At 46.0% G+C, this 20,528-nt stretch overlaps 1 protein-coding gene across 1 annotated transcript in view; it reads right to left on the minus strand.

The window, feature by feature from the left end:
• The window catches only part of DHRS3 (dehydrogenase/reductase 3), a 46,562-nt gene extending 31,606 nt beyond the window's left edge, over positions 1 to 14,956 (minus strand). Inside the window, exon 1 of the mRNA XM_044996598.1 lies at positions 13,955 to 14,956. Within this exon, the coding sequence (XP_044852533.1) occupies positions 13,955 to 14,149 (195 nt within the window). The 5' untranslated portion in view covers positions 14,150 to 14,956. The remainder of the gene's footprint in view (positions 1 to 13,954) is intronic.
• Between the last annotated feature and the right edge of the window lie 5,572 nt (positions 14,957 to 20,528).

Raw genomic sequence — 20,528 nt, forward strand, 5'->3', positions numbered from 1 at the left:
CTATGAATGAGACTTCATTTATTGCCGTTGAAACATGCCTGAATAACAGCTGGGGGAAGCAAAGTCCTCTCTTTAGCCATAGAATATGTACAGCCTACGACGTCTTCCCTGCTACCACCCTGAGAATGTGCATTAACTGTGACAATCAATCCAGACAAGGGAAATCAGACACAATGGCCCAATCACACCTTGTTCTCACCAGTTAGGCTCTCAGCAACAGTTCTAAATTGATAGGGTATTTTGTACGATGTGGCCAAACGTCCACTAAGAATTGGACCAAGACCTACCAACTCATTTCACATAGGCCACTGAATAACTGATTTCAGGTCACTATTAACCTAGGCCTTGTCTACACTACAAGACTATTTCGAATCAACTTAGTTCGAATTTGTGGATTCGACCTTATGAAGTCGAATTTGTGTATCCATACTAAATACACTAATTCGAATTTCTGAGTCCACATTCACGGGGCCAGCGTCGACTTTGGAAGCGGTGCACTGTGGGAAGCTATCCCACAGTTCCCGCACTCCCCGCTGCCCATTGGAATGCTGGGTAGAGCTCGCAATGCCTGCTGGGGGAAAAATGTGTCGAGGGTGGTTTTGGGTAACTGTCATCATTCAACCGTCACTCACAAACGCCTGTTCGCGCACTTTTCTGGTCGGTTACAGCGCGGACGCCACAGCACTGCGAGCATGGAGCCCGCTGCGATCATCGCTGCACTTATGGCCGTTGTCAACTCCTCGCACCTTATCGTCCACCTGTGCAACAGTCAGCTACTGAGAAATCGGGCGAGGAGGCTCCGGCAGCGCGGTGAGGAGAGTGGCGCAGACCTCTCAGAAAGCAGGGTACGCCGGGCAGTGGAGATCATGGTGGCAATGGGTCAAGTTCATGGTGTGGAACGGCGATTCTGGGCCCGGGAAACAAGCACGGACTGGTGGGACCGCATAGTGCTGCAGGTCTGGGATGAATCACAGTGGCTGCGAAACTTCAGGATGCGTAAGGGCACTTTCCTTGAACTCTGTGACTTGCTGGCCCCTGCCCTGAAGCGCCAGGACACCCGGATGCGAGCAGCCCTGAGTGTGCAGAAGCGAGTGGCCATAGCCCTCTGGAAACTTGCCACGCCAGACAGCTACCGGTCAGTAGCGAACCACTTTGGCGTGGGCAAATCTACCGTGGGGGTTGCTGTGATGCAAGTAGCCCACGCAATCGTTGAGCAACTGCTCTCAAAGGTAGTGAACCTGGGAAACGTTCAGGTCATCATAGACGGCTTCGCCGCGATGGGATTCCCAAACTGCGGTGGGGCTATAGATGGGACTCACATCCCTATCCTGGCACCGGCCCACCAGGCCAGCGAGTACATTAACCGAAAGGGCTACTTTTCCATGGTGCTGCAAGGACTAGTGGACCATAGGGGACGTTTTACCAACATCAACGTCGGGTGGGCGGGCAAGGTTCATGACGCGCGTGTGTTCAGGAGCTCTGGTCTCTTTAGACTCCTCCAGGCAGGTACTTTCTTCCCGGACCACAAAATAACGGTTGGGGATGTGCAGATGCCTACAGTGATCCTCGGGGACCCAGCCTACCCGCTAATGCCCTGGCTCATGAAGCCCTATACAGGCGCCCTGGACAGTGAGAAGGAACTCTTCAACTACCGGCTAAGCAAGTGCAGAATGGTGGTGGAGTGTGCTTTCGGACGTCTCAAGGGGAGATGGCGGAGCTTACTCACTCGGACATCAGCGAAAAGAATATCCCCGTAGTTATTGCTGCTTGCTGTGTGCTGCACAATCTGTGTGAGAGCAAGGGCGAGGCCTTTTTGTCCGGATGGGAGGTTGAGGCAAATCGCCTGGCTGCAGTTTACGCTCAGCCAGACACCCGTGCTGAGAGAATATCCCAGCGGGAAGCGCTCTGTATCCGGGAGGCTTTGAAAGCAAGTTTCCTCGGAGATCAGGGTAACCTATGACTCTCCACTTGCTTTCAAGAGAAACTGACCCTGGGCCTGTGTCAGTTTGTGTCGATTTGGATCTGCGGCTACATGCCTTGTTCTCCAAGTTTCCCCCACTTCCAAAGCACGTTTTTAAGCAAAGTAATTGTTACACTCATTATTAATAAATCTTTCTTTTACTTTGCATTTCTGTTCTGGTGTTGAGACATGGACGCATACTGTGCTGGGCACGGTGTGCACTGACGTACAGACCGCTTCCTCCATAGAGGACTGACATCCTCCTGCTCCTACATAGGTCTCTGGGGTGGGGGACGGATGACAGTGGTTCTGCATGAAGGGGAGGGTTTGCAGGAAGGGGCGAGTGGTGCCTTCTTTGCATAGGGGTTTGGATGACGGCAGTGGGCTGCGGGTTTCTGCGTGGGAAGGGGTGATGGGTGTGGGAGAAGGGTGACTATCTGTCCGTGGATGAGGGCTCTGGTTGGGGCTCAGGGCAGCGGATAGGCTCGTGGATCCGTTGCAAGTGCATCGTAAGGGCAGCCTGCCTTCACAGTAATGGCGTGACAGGCGCTAGGACCCTGGACAATTATACACATTACGAAATGAACAGGGGCAGCATACACAACACAGAATGACCCTGGTGCCTACTGACTGCAGTGTGTGTGTGCCCCGCAGTTGATCCTTTCCCCAAGTCTGTACCCTGGTACTGTAGGCTATACCGTGCAAGTATGAAACCCCTGTCCACCCCATACACCGAAAAATCCTCTGACAGGAAAGACATGACGGAAACAGTGATTAACAGCAAACAGCTTTTATTAATCTAATAAACAGTGGGGGGATGAACCTTGGATTTGGGACTGGCTGAGCCTATAAGGGAAGCACTTCTACAAATTTCTAACGTGAGAAGTGCGGGGTACACGGCCGCTCTGCTCTGGTTCAGTGACAGTTCTCACGTCCTCTACCACCCCTCCGTCTTGTACTTTTGGGTGAGGTGGGGCCAGGACTTCTTGGCTGGTGAGGGCGATTGCAGAGACACTGCAGGGGGGCCCTGTCCTCCAGCCTGTGGTCCTGCAGGACATCAACAAGGCGACGAAGCGTGTCCGTTTGTTCCTTCATGAGACCAAGTAGCGTTTGGGTGGTCTGCTGGTCTTCCTGTGTACAGATACATTTTCGCGAACAGTGAACACCTAGTCAATTTCCATGAAGAAGACCGTACCGGACAACAAGTGTCACGTGGTCTCCAGAGCTACGCTCTGATTGGCTGCGCCATTGCACAGGAGAGCGGAGAAGTCGGGAGAGAGAGCAGAATCCCTCTAGCAGAGAGTCCTGGTAAGCCTTACAGTACATTATGCTTATCAGTTAACGGATAGCTGTGCCGTCGTGCTAACGGCAATCTGGAAATCAGATACTATGACCCTTTTGCAGCCACTCCCGACACTGCAGGGGAAAGATCAATCTATGCTTTTCCTGTGTGGCCTACAGCACGTGGCTGCTAAGCGCGGGGCTTTGTTATGCAAAGTATAAGTAAACCATTAAGAACAGTAACTATTCGCTAATTGCCCTAATTAGATGCAGCACTTCAGTAACGAGATTACCCTGAGGCGTGTCTCTCGAGTGCAGAAAGAAAGGATGTTAAGGAAGCACTTCATTAAAAAGTTTTAGATATAGTATTTATAGATAGATATTTTCTTGTTTATACGAAAGCGGCATTGTGTTCGCTGTCGCCTGCGCCTTCCTCCACGGACCCTTCGTCGTCTTGCCCATCGGCGAACATCGAGTAGGAACTGTCCTGGCTCACTATGCCATCCACTGAGTCCACGGTCAGTGGTGGGACAGTGGTCATTTCCTGTGTGGCTGGTCAGAGAATCCAAGCTCCGACTGCTGTCCAGAGCGTCAACAGAGTGGTGCACTGTGGGATAGCTCCCGGAGCTACTAAGTTCGATTTGCATCCACACCTAGCCTAATTCGAGCTAGCAAGTGCGAATTTAGCGTTACTCCACCTGTCGGGGTGGAGTACCAAATTCGAACTAAGGAGCCCCCTAGTTCGAATTAAATGGCTTCCTGGTGTGGACGGTTGAGCGATTAGTTCGAATTAACGCTGCTAAATTCGATTTAAGATCCTAGTGTAGACCAGGCCCTAGACTGGATTTAACAGCTACTCACAAGTTTAAAGGCTTTAACCCCCTATGATATTTCAGGGCATAATCCACACCGGTGAGGGGTTGCGTTACTCCTGCTGTGCAACCTGGCATGCCTCACAATGTCTTTGCTGCTGTAGCGCTTAACCTGGTCTCCTCAAAAACAGCCGAACAGCAGGCAGGTCACACCCTGCGTGTCTGTGTATAGCAACAGCCCTGGTCCAGCAATTTTGACCCCAGCAGCCTGTCCGCAAACACCAGTCACACTCTGACTTCCAGCAGCCTTGGTTACGACTTACAGGGTGACCCCAACACATTCCCAGTCCTGGATTTCCCCCCAAAAACATATGTTCTGCACTGTCCAGCCCTCTCTTGGACAGCCCATATATATTACCTCCCTAAGGGGATCAATATACAATAGTTTGCTACCATAAATGGAGTTTCCCACACGTTTCACTATAAAAACATTGAATTATTTTTATTAAAGAATAAAACAAGTTTATTTAACTACAAGAGAGAGATTTTGAGTACAAGTATAAGGCATTAAAGTCAGAAATGGTTACAAGAGAAATAAAGATAAAACGCTTTCTAAATTTAAACAAGACTTGGTTCAAGGTGTCAAGTATCAGAGGGGGTAGCCGTGTTAGTCTGGATCTGTAAAAAGCAACAGAGAGTCCTGTGGCACCTTAAAGACTAACAGATGTATTGGAGCACAAGCTTTCGTGGGTGACATGCATCTGATGAAGTGGGTATTCACCCATGAAAGCTTATGCTCCAATACATCTGTTAGTCTTTAAGGTGCCACAGGACTCTTTGTTGCTTGGTTCAAGGTGAAATTCTTATCACATTTTCCCAGACACAGGGCTGACCAAATTTCAGGTCAGGCTCTGTTCCCAAATTCCATAGTCTGTTTCTTTTGTCTTCTTAGGTGGAAAAGAGAGAGATGGATTGGGAGAGATCACTCGGGGTGCTTTTGCCCCTCTTTTTTATAGTTCAGTCACCCTTTGAAATTGCATTTTCCTGAGGGTTACCCCTATATAAAGTTCATTCCCGCTGCGAGGATGGAGACAAAGAGTCTGATGGTGAAAGACGTTCCTGCTGTCGTCTGCTAAGATGCAGATCTGTTTGTTTCTGCCCCCACTTCCTTGCCAAAGAATGGCCACTTGATAGGTGATTGCCCATCAGCTTTGATGACACCTGGCAAGAGGCATCAGCTTGTCCTTTGTCTTTGAGAAACAGGTTTCCCCACTCCCCCCACACACTTCAGTTGTGATTTCAGCTTATGTTCATAACTTTAGATATGATGTTGCTACATGCCTTTCATCGTGATATTATTGACCGGTGAGTTATTAGTTTTTAAAAGATACCTTGCATGGCATATTTTGTACAAAAGATTATTACAATAGTGTGTAGGGTGTGAATACCGGGGTGCACGCCATCACACACAACCCCTTAGAAAAACCCTGAAACCATCCAGTTCCAGTGCTGTAGTATCTAAATGTAAGTCTACACTGCAACTGGAGGTGTGACTGCAACATGTGCTGACATACTGGAGCTAGCTTTAACTTAGCTAGCATAAGTGCTAATAGCAGTGAAGCCATGGGCAGCACTGCCTTCAGCGCAGACTAGTCACCCAACTACGTCTCTGGTGGGGCTTGTACAGCCCCCGCTGAATCCATGACTTCACTGCTATTGGTATTTGTACTAGCTAAATTAAAGCTAGGGTGGGTATATCACAGCTCCATTACAGTGTATGCAAGCTCTAAGCGTTCACAGAACATGAGTTTCATGAGATACAAAGTGATATTTGCACAACAGAGACAAATGTCCTCAACGTACCCAGATATCTACCCCATGTTAAATAACTTCCTTCTGTGCAAAAAGTCCCCCCAAACAAGCACATCTGCTTCCATCTTTGCAACAGGTCAAATCGTAGTTTCAGTATGTCTGGCTTCAGTATTGTTAGATAACTAAACCACTTATGGAAACCTCAGATGATGACCTATGGGTAGATAATCTCTGACCTGATGTCTTTTTGGTGTCTCTACACAGTACCAAGGAGCTTCAATACATACATACATATTCATACATTTTGATCCAAAATCCAAACACTATAACGTGTTCATTTTATACTGAGAGTTCAAAACATTGTACATAAAGCCAACTGAATGCTTATTTGCACAATACTTTTTGCCTACCACAGCTGACCCTTGAAAAAGTAGATTTGGAGTGTGTCAGTTTCTTTTGTAAACCGTGTTCTTAAAGGATTTATGATTTCATTGTGTCGGATCACATGACCTAAAACAAACAAATACAATGGTGAATTATGGTGCAAGTAAGATCAACTCCTCTGTTCTGAAGGTCCTTGGATAGAAAACTCTCTCTTCTCCTTATACTGGAATTCACCTGCTCTTGAGGAGCTTAAGTCTGGCACTTTCATTGTTTTGAAGTCAGTGTAGGCTATAAGCCATGTACATTTATAATCAAACTGCATGTCAGAGTCTGGTTTATTATTTCTACTGTGATTATATTCAATGGCCCCAACGATGACCGGGATCAAACTGCACTGGCTTTACAAACACATAGGTAGGCATGAACCCTGCCCTGAAGAGCTTAAAATCTAATTTGAAACAAAAGGCAATCAAATGAGTTTACTTTGGGTATGCTAGGTCAGCCCTGCCAATACAGGATCATACCCATTCGGGATGAAAGTCAAAATCCACCATATCACAAATTTCACTCCTTTGTCATCTTGTGGGTAGTAGAAATGTCTTCCTCTGAAGAATGTTTCTGCCCTAGAGGTGTGTCTTGTTTGGGCTTATGTGGCAAATTTAAATTCCTATAAGTTAAGTATCCGATGGCAGGTGCTTTACGCAGAAGAGAGTTTTCAAACGCAAAATAGCAGGGCATTCAGAGTCTTCAGCAGTGCATTCCGAAATGGATTATTGAGTGTCTCTCTCTAAAAAGGGCACATCAGAGCGGTGGATAAGTCTTTCTTTGAATTTCAGACTCTGTAATATGTCAGCACTTCAAGGCCTCAGTATCATTTGTAAGTCCATCCGTTGCCATAATGCAGTTGACCTTTTAATATATAGAACTGGGCAAAAACACCTCAGAAATGTATGCAACTATCTGCACACATAGATACAAAAGGCAAAACAACATCTAAACATGATTAACAAAGGCCAAAGTCAAACATTCACGGGCCCATAGATACAATCCACGATTACTGTGGAAGGATCACGAGAAGGACTCAACGTCTGGAACTTGGGGCGATACCCGAGTCCTTCCTCCGTCATTATTCTCACTGACTTCCGTGGAACCTTCTTTGAATAAGGACTGAGTAAACTCTTAGCTGAAACAGAGTAAGGAGCTCAGGATTTGGAGCATTGATTTAGATGGGAGTTGCGCGTACTCATCACCAAACAGGATTTGACCCAATGGGAGTTTGTCTACATTAGGAAGGACTTTAGGATTTGACCCCGGAAATTTTGCTTGAATAAAGCCACATGGGATTTTGTTCTTTGGTTTTTGGCTAGAGGGAGGAAAAAACCCCAACAAGCCTTTAGGTGGAGGAAATATGAGCCAACCCAAAAGCCATGTTCAGTTTTCAAAGCAAAACTTCTCAAGTAATACTTGCAGGGAATTTTGTTCACCATCCCAAAATAATTACTGTGTTATTATCAGGGCGGCATTTTACGGCTACCCACCATGTCGTCATCCTGGTTAATAGTATTTTGCAGACTTAGTGACATAACTGTCTAGATTCAAGTGCTGACAGAGTGAGGTCATGGCCATAAAACAACACATATTCAGCCTGACAGGGGAATTCTCTCTTTGTCGTTTTTATTGGCAATAGGAGATTCTTGCCATTTAGCACTGGCTCCTTTCTGTCCAGTCTGCCTGCCTTATTTTCATACCACAAGCAAGTGATTCCCTTTAATCATCTTGTCTCTGCTAGAGCAGGGAAGTGGCCATCCAGAAGGTGTAACAGGCCAAGGGAGAGACATTCCAATGCACACACGAGGCCTTATCTTATGAAAGTGGAGAGTACTCCTAACACTCTTTGAAAGGTTCAAAAAAGAACTAGTTACGTTTATAGGTCCATCAATGGCTATTAGCCAGGATGGGCAGGGATAGTGTCCCTAGCCTCTGTTTGCCAGAAGCTGGGAATGGGCAACAGGGGATGGATCATTTGATGATTACCTGTTCTGTTCATTCCCTCGGGGGCACCTGGCATTGGCCAGTGTTGGAAGACAGGATACTGGGCTAGATGGACCTTTGGTCTGACCCAGTATGGCCATTCTTAACTTAATGGGAGTTTAGGGCGTTCAACATCTTTGGGGAGGTGTGCAGCACCTTGCGGCATCAGGCTTGCATTAACACAAGCTCAAGGCCATCCTGAGTTACTATCTGATAGTTTGGGGATCTCTAGCACCAAGAACAACATTGACAGCTTAAAAGCCACCACCTGTCCATTCTACATCAGCTACTGTTGCCAGCTGGGCACACCTAGTACAGATAAGAACAGACCTGCAAAGATTTCCAAAGAAACTACGAATACTACTAAAAACGAATTCACTCAGAAAAAACAGATGGGACGACCAAACAAAGGCAACAGGAGAACATTGCTATAATTGAGGTCACCTGTAGGAATGCTTTGGGGAAATGCCCATGGATAATTTCTGAGCCCAAATTTCATGCACGTCAATGCAGTGCCCAATGAAAATCAATTTTGTCCAGCTTCCAGTAGTGGATAGCCCAAGATGCACTGCAAAATTCAGATTGACATGCTTGGAACCCAAAATTCAGTCCACAGATTGGAGCAAAGGGGTTATCTCTATGCAGTAATTATACAGGGGTTTTTTTTGTTGGCTTTATTACAGTCTGCAATGACAAACATTAAAGGATGTGTCCGGTCAGAACAACTCTTTTGTTTAGTCATGGCTCAGTCTAAATAAACAAACTATCAACAAAGTAAATAAAAATTAGAAGCGGAGAAGTGAGACATCAAGGAAACTGTCTCAAAAGGATCATTCGACAATGGAACAGATGGCTTGATGTGGTAACCAAGGTTCCATCATTGGGGATTATTTAAAAAAAAAAAAAAGATTTGACAGATTTTTGATCACACTAGTATAATAGACAACCCTGCAGGACGTGGTGAGTTAGACTAGAGGATCCAAGCAGTACCCTCCAAATGTTACCATCAATGAATGAATCATACTCAGGGCAGGTCTTCACTACCTGCCGGATTGGCGGGTAGAGATCGATCAGGGATCGATTTACCATGTCTCGTCTAGAAGTGGCTAAATAGATCCCCGAATGCGCTCCCCGTTGACTCCGGAACTCCAGCTCGTGAAAAGCGGAGTCGACGCGGGAGTGGCAGCAGTCGACTCGCCGCCGTCCTCACGTCCAGGTAAGTCAACCTAAGATACGCTGACTTCAGCTACGCTATTCGCGTAGCTGAAGTTGCGTATCTTAGGTCGACCCCCTACCCTCAGTGTAGACCAGGGCTCAGTCATTCAGACCCTTATACATTCACTGATTTCACACCAGCTGCTTTCTTGGCCAGGACTCTCGATGCCTAGGGTCCAGAATTTCCAGGGTTAAGTCAATAACACGTCTCTTACAAAACAGATTTAGGAAAAGGAGTGCAGGTCAATCGCAAGTGTATTTTCATAGTACAGCCACATAAAGACACACCACCATACACCCAACACTGAAATCAATTATAAAGGGTTTTTTTGTTTTTAAATAATGCAGATCTATGCTATTCCTCTTGGCTAAAGGCCCATGATGACAAGCTGTGTCCCCTACTACACGACCTATGTGTGAGATTATGGCACAAGATCGCAAGTCCCATTGTGAGCTAATGCTCAAATTAACATAAATCTGTAGTAAAAAGTTGTAACAGTTACAGACAACATCAAAACAAGCCTTTGGGATGTTCTAATCACTCAATCAACCAATAATCTGCCAAAAGTAAAGAAAAAGAAAGTCCTCCTCTCCTTTTTCAGGACTTGAACGGTAGTAATATAAACCCCAAATATGACTGAACTGACATTCGCAATCAGCAGTTTTGAAACTGGACACATCAGTGTTTACTTTGAATCAGAGCATTTGAATCTTTCCGGAGGAAATTCACAAGAGTATGTTCCAGTGCAGTGGGCTGCTGTTCACCTGAGATAAGACACGAACATTTCCAGTTTCTTCTGTAAATAACTCTCTTTATATACACTAGATTTGTACACTTCTGCCAGAAGTGCTCCTAAACGTCTTTCAATCCTAAATCCCTTTACATCTGTCCAGCTACTTATTCAAATGTAGGTCTTGAAAACTTTTTCTCCAGAGAGGTTGAAAGGACTCAGGATACAAGTAATGAGATATAGAGCCTTTCATCTCTATGGTATATCGCTAGCACAAATTCATCCTGGGTCTAGTAATAACCCAAATCTCTGACTGGTTGCTGGTGGTCTCAGCCCAAAAACCTGGTTAACCAGTATTCACGTAACTAAAACTAACGCTGCAAATGGCACTTAATTTGTCCCGCTGTTGGCAATTTCAACAAAAAGGCCAATGAATGAATGAAGATATATGTCCTTGAGGCAGTACATCCAGATCAGATTTGAAGTACATTGGCGGGGCAGTGTGGGGAAAGGAACTTGCACGCTGCCACTGTCCATGATGCTTCTGTCCTGTCAATAGAGGACTTCAGTCTCCAGGGCTGCAATCCAGCTCTTTTTGCGAGCACGACATCCACTGAGACACAGACACACACACATCCTCCTTATTTGCTGACATCTTTGCAATCTTAACTGAAAATATATCATATTTTACAGTTAAAGAATCTTCAGAATCTGAGATATTTTAAAACTGATTCTCAGTGAGACACAGCACTTGCGATATTCTCTTGCTGTCTCGCATAGAATCCGTTTAGCTATATCTTGCATATGCTTAAAAAAACCCAAAACAGGCCACGGTAAGAGGGATAGGATCTCAGGTGAAAGCCAACCCCTATTTAATTATCAGGTATTACTTCATACACTAGCAATAACAACTAACCCCTACTAATCTGTAGGAAGATTCTAATCTCAAATACATGGTTGTATATCGCCGCCTACCTCCAAAACTCCACCACTATGCCTGTGTGCGCAGGCGCAGTGATGGATCTTTCAAGGCATACTGTGCATCTACAATTAGAACCTGATTTTTAATGTTAGTTTCCTCTCCTCATCACCCAGCAATGTTTGTGACCTCACAATTTCATACCAGGGATGAGAGCCTGAGTTTGTAAAACTTGCTATCAGACAAGCAGGATCAACAGTGGAAAAATCAACTATAACAGATAGTTCCAGAGTACACAATTATCTGAAGTAATTGACTCTAATGGGAGAGGAACAGCCGGATAATAGAATATTTAACTCTTGTGTGTCTCTTGGCAACATACTAGAATATGCAATTTTAATTATTATTTTAAAACTTTTTTGCAATTCCATCCAGTTGTTTACAACCAAAATGCAAAATTAAGGAGACTGATAAATTAAGAGATGGGTTGCATCCTTTAAGAAGACACTGCATCACATGGAGGAAGTCAGCTTTTGAAGTAAAAGGAAGACCAATTAAATCTCAGGGCCAGACAATGGAAGTTATGAAAACTTTCCCTAAACAAATAAACACTGAGGGAGGAATACAATTGGGTTTATGAGTCAAGTTCCACTCCGAGAATTCCTGCTTTATATACAGACCACCATCTGTTACACAAAGCGGCCAAATCGTGCCCAGTGCAACTCCATCAGACTTAATGGGCTAATGGGGGATAGTTCTGTGGTTTGAGCATTAGTCCGCTAAATCCAGGGTTGTAAATTCAATCCTTGAGGGGGCCATTGAGGGATCTGGGGCAAAAATCTGTCTGACAATTGGTCCTGCTTTGATCAGGGGGTTGGACTAGATGACCCCCTGAGGTCCCTTCCAACTCTGATATTCTATGAAATGGTGACATTCATCCAAGGTTCTCAGTGAAGACAGTTCCTGAGACAGATGATAGCCAAGACAGAAGACATGCAGAACATAGTTCTCTGGCCATGTACCACCACATAAATGATAACATGGGCATATTTCCATAGAAAGTACTAAACTCTCAAATACTTTATCACCTTCTCATTAGGTTTACCCCTCTTGCTGAGACATTTCATGATTCCCTATATGACTTAATATACAAATGAACTGTATTGTGAAACAGATGACAATTATTTTGTTTTCAGCTCTACACCCTCAGTGAAAACAGCTCCCTCTCCCTCCACCCATGTCAATTAATTTATTGGGGCTTATTACCATTGTTCCGTCTCCAACAGGGCTGCAGCTAAATAGCTAATAAAACTAGTTACAGAAATGGGGATACTTTCATAGCGCAGCCAGGCTTAGCCACCAGTCTGACAAAAGAAATAAGTCAGGAATCATGCTATTTTAATAGATGATGAAAGTACACTGTCAGCAGATTGTCTAGGTCCAAAGTTCAATGACTTGTATGTTCAGCCTCCAAGGAATTGTAAATCTCAATGCAGGGTTTAAACTCAAACACGTACAAAACCCAAAGCTGTACGCAAGGCATACACCCCTCACAGCTCGATGCAGGTAAATCTCAATGCCACACACAAGTCTAGGTGAATCTTGGCAAACGCACACATACACCCTGCAAGCTGCATACAGGATTTACTTTGAATAGATATTTACTCCATCTCCATGCACTATGTGATTGTCTCCTAGGAGCTGACTGTGAGGGATTCTCACCAGCCCCTTCACAAAAGCTAAAGTGTAAATCTATCTAAGCCATGTTGTGGTGTTTGCTTTCCGGAGTCCCACCTTTGGACTCATCAGGGCCAGTGAACAACTGAGATTCTTACGCGATTGCTCTGGGTAACTCAGTGACTCAACCCCAGCTCTTTTCAAGGGGAGAAACGCATTCAGCCTCCCATCCCGGCATAGGTGCTGAAACTCCGGGTGCTCCCGCACCCCCAGGGGCTTGAAGTGGATTCCATCATATACAGGGTTCACAGTTTGGTTCAGTGGCTCTCAGCACCCCCACTACACAAACTGTTCCAGCCCCCCTACATCACCATTTAGAGTCTTACCCTTTTCCTCCCCACCATAACTCGCCCCCATGGTGAACTGAACCTGGCTGCTCAGGGCTGCCCCTCTCCCTCCCCCCAAAAGCGGAGCTCTGCCCCCTTTCCAGGCGCTTAGGAATCGGACCAGGATCCCGTCTAAACGGCTGCAAGAGCAGAGGATCAGCCGCATTGAGTCCCTGCCTCCCAGGTAGGGTGACCAGACAGCAAGTGTGAAAAATCGGGAAGGGCGTGTGTGTGTGGGGGGGGGGGGGGGGGAATAGGCGCCTATATAAGACAAAGCCCCAAATAGCAGGACTGTCCCTATACAACCAGGACAGCTGGTCACCCTACTCTCAGGCCGCGGGTGCCCCCCGTGCCCACCCCTTCCGCGTGCGCTCCGCGCCCCAGCGGAGACCACAACCGTGTAAACAGAAAAGGCAACTCCGGTTCCTCCCCCGCGCAAAACGCGGACCCGGGTCCAGGCCGACCCTCTGCAGCAGGGGCAGATGCGCGACCCGGGGGGGCAGGCTCTGAGGAGACAGAAGCCAAGGTAGCAGGGCTGGGATGACGGGGCGGTTTGCAAAGCAGCCGCCCTCCTCCCCCCCCATCAGCCCCACACCAACCCGGGGCAGGGAGGGTGGGTTGGAGGGTCCGTTTCTCCCAGTCACCCCGCAGGGAGACCTGGTGTCAGCAGCAGGTGGCGGCCGAGGGCGGGGGGCTGCCTGCCCCCCCCCGACTCATCTCCCCCCCCCCGCAAGCTCAGTCCTCACCTTTCTGGCTCCTCGCTGAGCAAACTCCTTGGCCAGGTGGCGCCCGATGCCTCTGCCCCCGCCGGTGATCAGCACGTTCTCCCCGGCCAAGTCCCGCAGCCTGGCCGGCAGCAGGATGCACGCGGCCGCTTTTACCACCAAACAGACCATCTGCACGGGGAAAAGCAGCAGCGCGCCCAGCCATTTCCAAACCATCCTCTTGAGCCAGGCGGGGCAGGAACACCCCAAGCCCCCCCCAAAACGGTCCCAGCCCTTCACAAAACCAAAGCAAGAGAGTATGAAGGGCAACACGCCCTCTTCCTTTCCCCCACCAATAGGGGGAACAGTCTTCAGCCCCCTTCCAAAAACCCCGGGGAGAGAAAACCTTGGACGGGAAAGATCCTTCTTCCCCCCCCACCAGAAAAAAAAACACCCGTGGGGGGTAGGCGTAAAACGGTGCAGAAGATAGTTGCTTCTCTTCTTTCGCTGCTCAGCTCCCTTTGGGATTGTCACATGCAGGTAAAATGTTTTTCTACTGGAGGAGGACAGAGAGTTTGTTTAAGTTAAAAAGAGAGAGGGGGCGATGGGGGGGGGGGGGACGAAAAAATAAGCCCCACCAACCCCTACAGTTTAAAAGTGCAAAATTAAAATCCAGTTTCCAAATGGCAGGGTTTTATTTAAAAAAATAATAATAAAAACTGAAGCAACCTAGGTCTCCAAATTTCAGCCTGCAGTGCCTTCCAGACAGCCCATTTCTATTCTTAGACTCAGGAAATTGCTTAAGGCTTGCCAGGACTTTCTTTTTAAGAAAGGGTCTATTCAGGGTAAGGTGGTTGTCGGTTTCTTAAATATATATATATAAATATCTACAGGCACGTCTCTTCTGAGCCTGGTGCAAGCGGCAGAGCTGATTAACTCTCTCCCCCCCTTCTCCTGTTTCTTTCACTTGGAGTATCTGTGATCACAGGCAGGGAATTAGGCTGGGCACTGGTTCAGCTCTGGTTCTTATTCATTTCTCCCCATTGCTCTCTCTGCCTATCACAGCTGCAGCGCCCGGGAGGTTTTATACCCCATTGAGCCTGATTGACAGTTAAAGTGTTGGGGAGATTTTACTACTGTTTCTGAGTGGCTGGCTTGGCTCTCCCCTCCCCCCCCCCCCAGCTATCTCTGAGCCACTGCACATAAACTCACACACACGCTGAAACAGACACTCTCTGGGTTGCAAGCCTGCAAGCCAAGACTTGCCGCGTGCCACGTTGGGCTTGTGGCTGTAATTGAAGAGCATTGTAACAGAGAGAGCCAGCTAACCTCCTCCTCCGCGTTAATAAATTTCAGATAACATGCGGCGATCTTACTTGAGCCCAAGGAAAGCAAGAGAAATTGGGGTTAAGGGTCAATTCGAGGGACTCATCTGTTCCTAAGAGTTTCAGCTTAATGTGGGGTAGAAAAGCCGAGGATCCCCTGGCAAGGCTAGGAAGTTGGTAATGGGATAGACGCTTCCCCGCCTTGGTTCCTGGTCTGAATCCAGGCAGCACAGGCTGGTTAAGGACTGAAATCTGTTACCATTTGATGGTTGCTGTATGGAAGTAATTTGGAAGATTTAATCCAGTTCCTAGTGGACCAAGTTCACAACACAGGAGTCAACGAGAACTGGTTTCAGAGTATTAATCTGAATCAGCAAAAAGAACAGGAGTACTTGTGGCACCTTAGAGACTAACACATTTATTTGAGCATAAGCTTTTGTGGGCTAAAACAGCACCAGGGAGACTGCTCCCCCCAAAGGGAGTCACTTTTGGTCACTTCATTTGGGTGCCTAAAGGGGAGTGGCACTCCTTTGAAACTCTGCCCATTCATTTCCCCTTCGCTTGTCCTAGGCTTCAGCCCAGGTACAGGGCAAGGTTACAAGACATTGAGGTCGCATCAATACGATAAAGCCATGTTGTAACTGGGTGAAGGGGCAAATGTGTTGTAATCAGGTCTCTTGCCTTGGTTGTTTTGCAGTGGTCAAGCAAGTGTTTGGTTGTTTTATAGTCAGTTCCATGGTGTCAACGCTCTTGAGGAGGGTCGGTTTGCACATTCGCTCAGTATACACAGCTAATAATTGTGGTTACAGTTAGGAATGCTCATCTCATTCAGAAACAACGTGGAGTCCGGCGGCCCCTTAAAGACTAACAGATTTATTTGGGCCTAAGCTTTCGTGGGTAAAAAGCCCCCCACTTTTTATGCCCGAATAAATCTGTTAGTCTTTAAGGCACCACCGGACCCCTCATTGTTTTTGTGGATACAGACTAACATGGCTACTCCTCTGCTACTTGCCATCTCACTCATGTGGAGCTAAAAACAAAGGATGCCATTCCCCGCCCTGCTATTTTTATCAATGGTGTCTTTGATTCAGCGACCTTGGAGAAAGCTGCTTTTTAAAATGACATTTTAATGATTGCATAGTTTGTGTAAACCAGGTGAAAGCAAAGGCTTTACCAAATTAAGTCCACAAACGAATTCATGTGGAGTTCATCTTCCTTTATCTGTTGTACTGGGAAGCCATCTAGTGGTCAAAAAGAAAATGGAAATGACTGACCTGGAGCAGTGAATTTTGCACTGTTAGGGCACACGTTCAGATTGACGTTTAGTAAGGGAACAAACACTGTCAATTTGAATTACTTTTAAAGTGGGCTGGTTCGAAAAAAATCGGTACTTAGGATAGAATTTTCAAAAGCACTGAAATGATTTGAGCCTAAAAATCACTGGGGTTTATTTAGCCTCCTGAGTCATCTACACGGCCTATTGGAGTGAGCCGCCCAGCCAGGGTCGATGCCCTCTAGGGAGGAGATGGGCTTCAAAGCCCAAGCTCCAGCTCCAGCTATAACTTCAAAGCAGGGGCGGTAGCGGTACAGCTATTTTTAGAGACTAGCGCTAGCCTTGCTAGGCCTGGGTCTGTCAATCTGGACTGGGAAGCTTGCTCCCGGCGGCTGTGTAGACGTACCCTCTTGCGCTTTTGACAATGTTACCTTCACATAAAAGTGGACTCATGCCAATGGGAACTTGGTGCTCACCACCCCTGAAGATAAGACCGCCCCTATTTAAGTGCTTACATGTGGATTTAATATCTAATTTGAGGCACCCACATTTGAAAATCATAAAGCCTGGGCTGTCAGGGGCAGAACCCAGCGGTCGTGAATCTCAGCCCCATCTTGGTCCGTTAGACCACAAGGGCCCTCAGAAAGAATGTAGAATTTAAAGAGAAACCTTCACTAGGGCAACCAGATGTCCCGATTTTATGGGGACAGTCTGATTTTTGGGTCTTTTTCTTATATAGGCTCCTATTACCCCTCACCCCATCCCGATTTTTCACATTTGCTGTCTGGTCACCCTACCCTTCACAATCCTAATCCTTAAATGCCAGATTACCTCCCATGAAGCAGGCCATCTGACTGCCATCATACGGCACAATACCCTCAGGAGAGGTTATTTGGGAGAGACGAAAATCTAAACTTTCTAACTGCGGGAAAGCACACTCTAGATTTTAAAAATGAGATGGCCGCCCTAACCTAAGAGCGTATGAAACGAGTCACAGTTCAGAGAGCTTCTTTTGCCACTTGGCAGCATTTAGCACTTCTATGTTATTACAGCAATATTTTTAGAAAGTGAGCGGTTGGAGGCCACCTGGCATTGCAATTTTCATCTCCGTCCGACAGTTCTGGAGGGGGAAAAAGAAATTCCACAGAGGGCCTAGTGTCTGGTTTGAACAAGGAGGACTCAGTCTCTGGGCTGGTAACAAATGTAGCCACCTCCTGGTGCGGAAATAAGGGGCAGTGGTAAAAACGAAGGGAGAATAAATGACAGTTTATTCCAGGGAGGAGGAGTTTTTATGTAATTTATTATATTTATATATAATTTGCTCTGTGTATTGATCTAAATAGAGAGGTGTGTGTTTAAAAAAGTTAAAAAAAAAGATGAAAAATCTGCTGACATTATTCATGCATTTGAGTCAAAGGGCTAAATTCAGCTGTGCTTTGCAGTACATGCTCTGCCTTTGATGTCAATGGAACTACTCTAGTGGATACCTCACATACGTGTCTACGGTTTGAGTATGCTAGGGAACACTGGAAGAATAGTCAAGTATTATTTTATGATTTGCTTTTCTGTTAAAATTAAGCCCAACATTTAGATTTGGAATAAAATAAACCAACCAACCAAACAAAAACCCCCCCAAAGCCAGCACACGGTTTTAGATCTTTAAACAGAAGTTTTTTCATAATTTCTTTTTCAAGGTCAATGAAAATATGGATCATGGTTATGCGTTTAAGCTTCCCCTGCAGCATTTGCAACACAAACACAACGTCTTTGTGCAAGGGCAGAAAGTGAGACAGGCAGGTTGATGATAAAAATTAAGTGACTAGCCTGTTTTCTCCAGAAGGAATGTAGTGCAAAAAGTAAAACAATAAAGAAATGAGGCTAGGCATATTAGATTGTAAAATTCTTTCCGCTTAAAAAATCTAGGGTGTGACAGAAAATTTTAAACATATTCTTATCCTGACAGCATCTTTTAAAATACCATTCTATACCGAAAGATGACGAAAAGTGGTATTCTGGAATTTCATGTTATTGTCACTGAATGCACATCATATTTCCTTATTTTATGAGACCTTTTTTTTTATCCCCTTGCAGAAATCAAACTGGGTTCAAACGGTCAAGCTGAGCTATTTCTTTCTGGACCATCATCATCAGCAATAAACATTCTGCAGGCTAAATTATTCCCCCCCTCAGTTATACCAGTTCATCCAAATTGCTTTCAGCAAGTTTACACAGGTGTAAATGATTGGAACATAGTACACAATTCTGTGGTTGATACTTAGGGCTTGTCTTTACAGCTGAGTTAACATGAGTTAAGGGCAAAACACTAATTATAACCGGAGTCCTGTCCACACACAAAAACCCTTAAGTAGGGTAATACTTTCAACTCACTGTCAGGGGGTATAGGCAACTCAAATTACTGCAGCTGATCAGTTGCTAATATAACTCTGCAGCATTATTTTGCAGCGTGACTGCTCTCATTCAAGTTAATCTGACTCTAGAGGACTTAATGGGAGTGTAGATAACTTAAGTTAACTGCAGTCAACTTGTGGAACTCCTTGCCTGAGGAGGTTGTGAAGGCTAGGACTATAACAGGGTTTAAAAGAGAACTGGATAAATTCATGGAGGTTAAATCCATTAATGGCTATTGGCCATTAAGAAATGGTGTCCCTAGCCTCTGTTGTCAGAGGGTGGTGATGGACAGCAGAAGAGAGATCACTTGATCATTACCTGTTAGGTTCATTCCCTCTGGGGCACCTGGCATTGGCCACTGTCGGTAGACAGGATACTGGGCTGGATGGACCGTTGGTCTGCCCCAGTATGGCCATTCTTATGTTATGTTCTTATGTTCAGTGAAAACATTAACAGAATCCAGCTCCTTCGCAGTTGTGTAGGCTTTTAGAAATAAAAAGCAGTTAAAACTTGTTTGTCACTAGAGCAGATGTGCCTCTGAATACAAGCCACTTGAGTAACAAGGTGCCATTTTTCCATAGCCATTTTTCATAGTACAACTGCACTTTAAATAGGCTCAGGAAGTATGTTCAATATGTGCAGCTAAGCCCTGATCCTGTAGCGACATATATGTGGGTGGAACCTGCACCTGTATATGGCCCTTTTGTTTTCAGTGAGCCCCAAGACAGGCATAGTGGTCTGCCTTTGCACACATAGTAGCAAAATGTCACAAACTTTCTCAAAGCAAAGGAGGGGGAAACCGGAGAAGCATGATCAGAAGAGGGCGAGCTTTTCTGCCTTTTCCGTTTGCTACTTTTGAGAGCTTTGCTGTGGAAGCACTCTTTTAAAACAACTATACATTGTCAACGAATATGCTGTCAGCAGAGCTGAAAAAACCCGTTGGACACAGACCAGAGCTGTTACAAAATGGAAAATTCTTATGACAAGTAGCACTAGCTTTTTACATCATGCAGGGTGCCCTACTACGGGCACTCCAGGTCACTGATTAAAATTAAACCTCTTTAGGAAAAAAAAAAGCTCTTGCCAAGTTGAGCTGTTTTCTGTTCCATGAAGTATTGCTGTCACAACTGGATACATCAAGAACTGATTAAAATGACCTTTTTGTGTTTCTTAATTTTGTTTCCCCTTGAGTTCACATTTTCCCTTTGAAACATGTCTCAGTGGCACTCTGATCTCACAGTGTCCTTCTGTGTAACTATCAAGGGCCTGGTTCCATTTTCACGAAACTCAATGGCAAAACTCCTATTGACGTCAGTTAGGAACAAGATTGGGCCTTTAATTCTCTAGCGCTAGCACAGGGGTAGCCAGCCTGAGCCTGAAAAGGAGCCAGAATTTACCAGTGTACATTGCCAAAGAGCCACAGTAATACATCAGCAGCCGCCCATCAGCTCCGCCCCCCACGCTCCTTGCTCCTCCCACCCACCGGCAGCCCTGCCAGACAGTGCCTCTCCCTCCCTCCCCGCACGTCCCGATCAGCTGTTTTGTGGCGTGCAGGAGGCTCTGGGAAGGGGGAGAGGGGAGGAGCGAGGGCACTGCAGGCTCAGGGAAG

This window comes from Mauremys mutica, chromosome 21 (genome assembly GCF_020497125.1).
Source record: "Mauremys mutica isolate MM-2020 ecotype Southern chromosome 21, ASM2049712v1, whole genome shotgun sequence".
Lineage (NCBI taxonomy): Eukaryota > Metazoa > Chordata > Testudines > Geoemydidae > Mauremys > Mauremys mutica.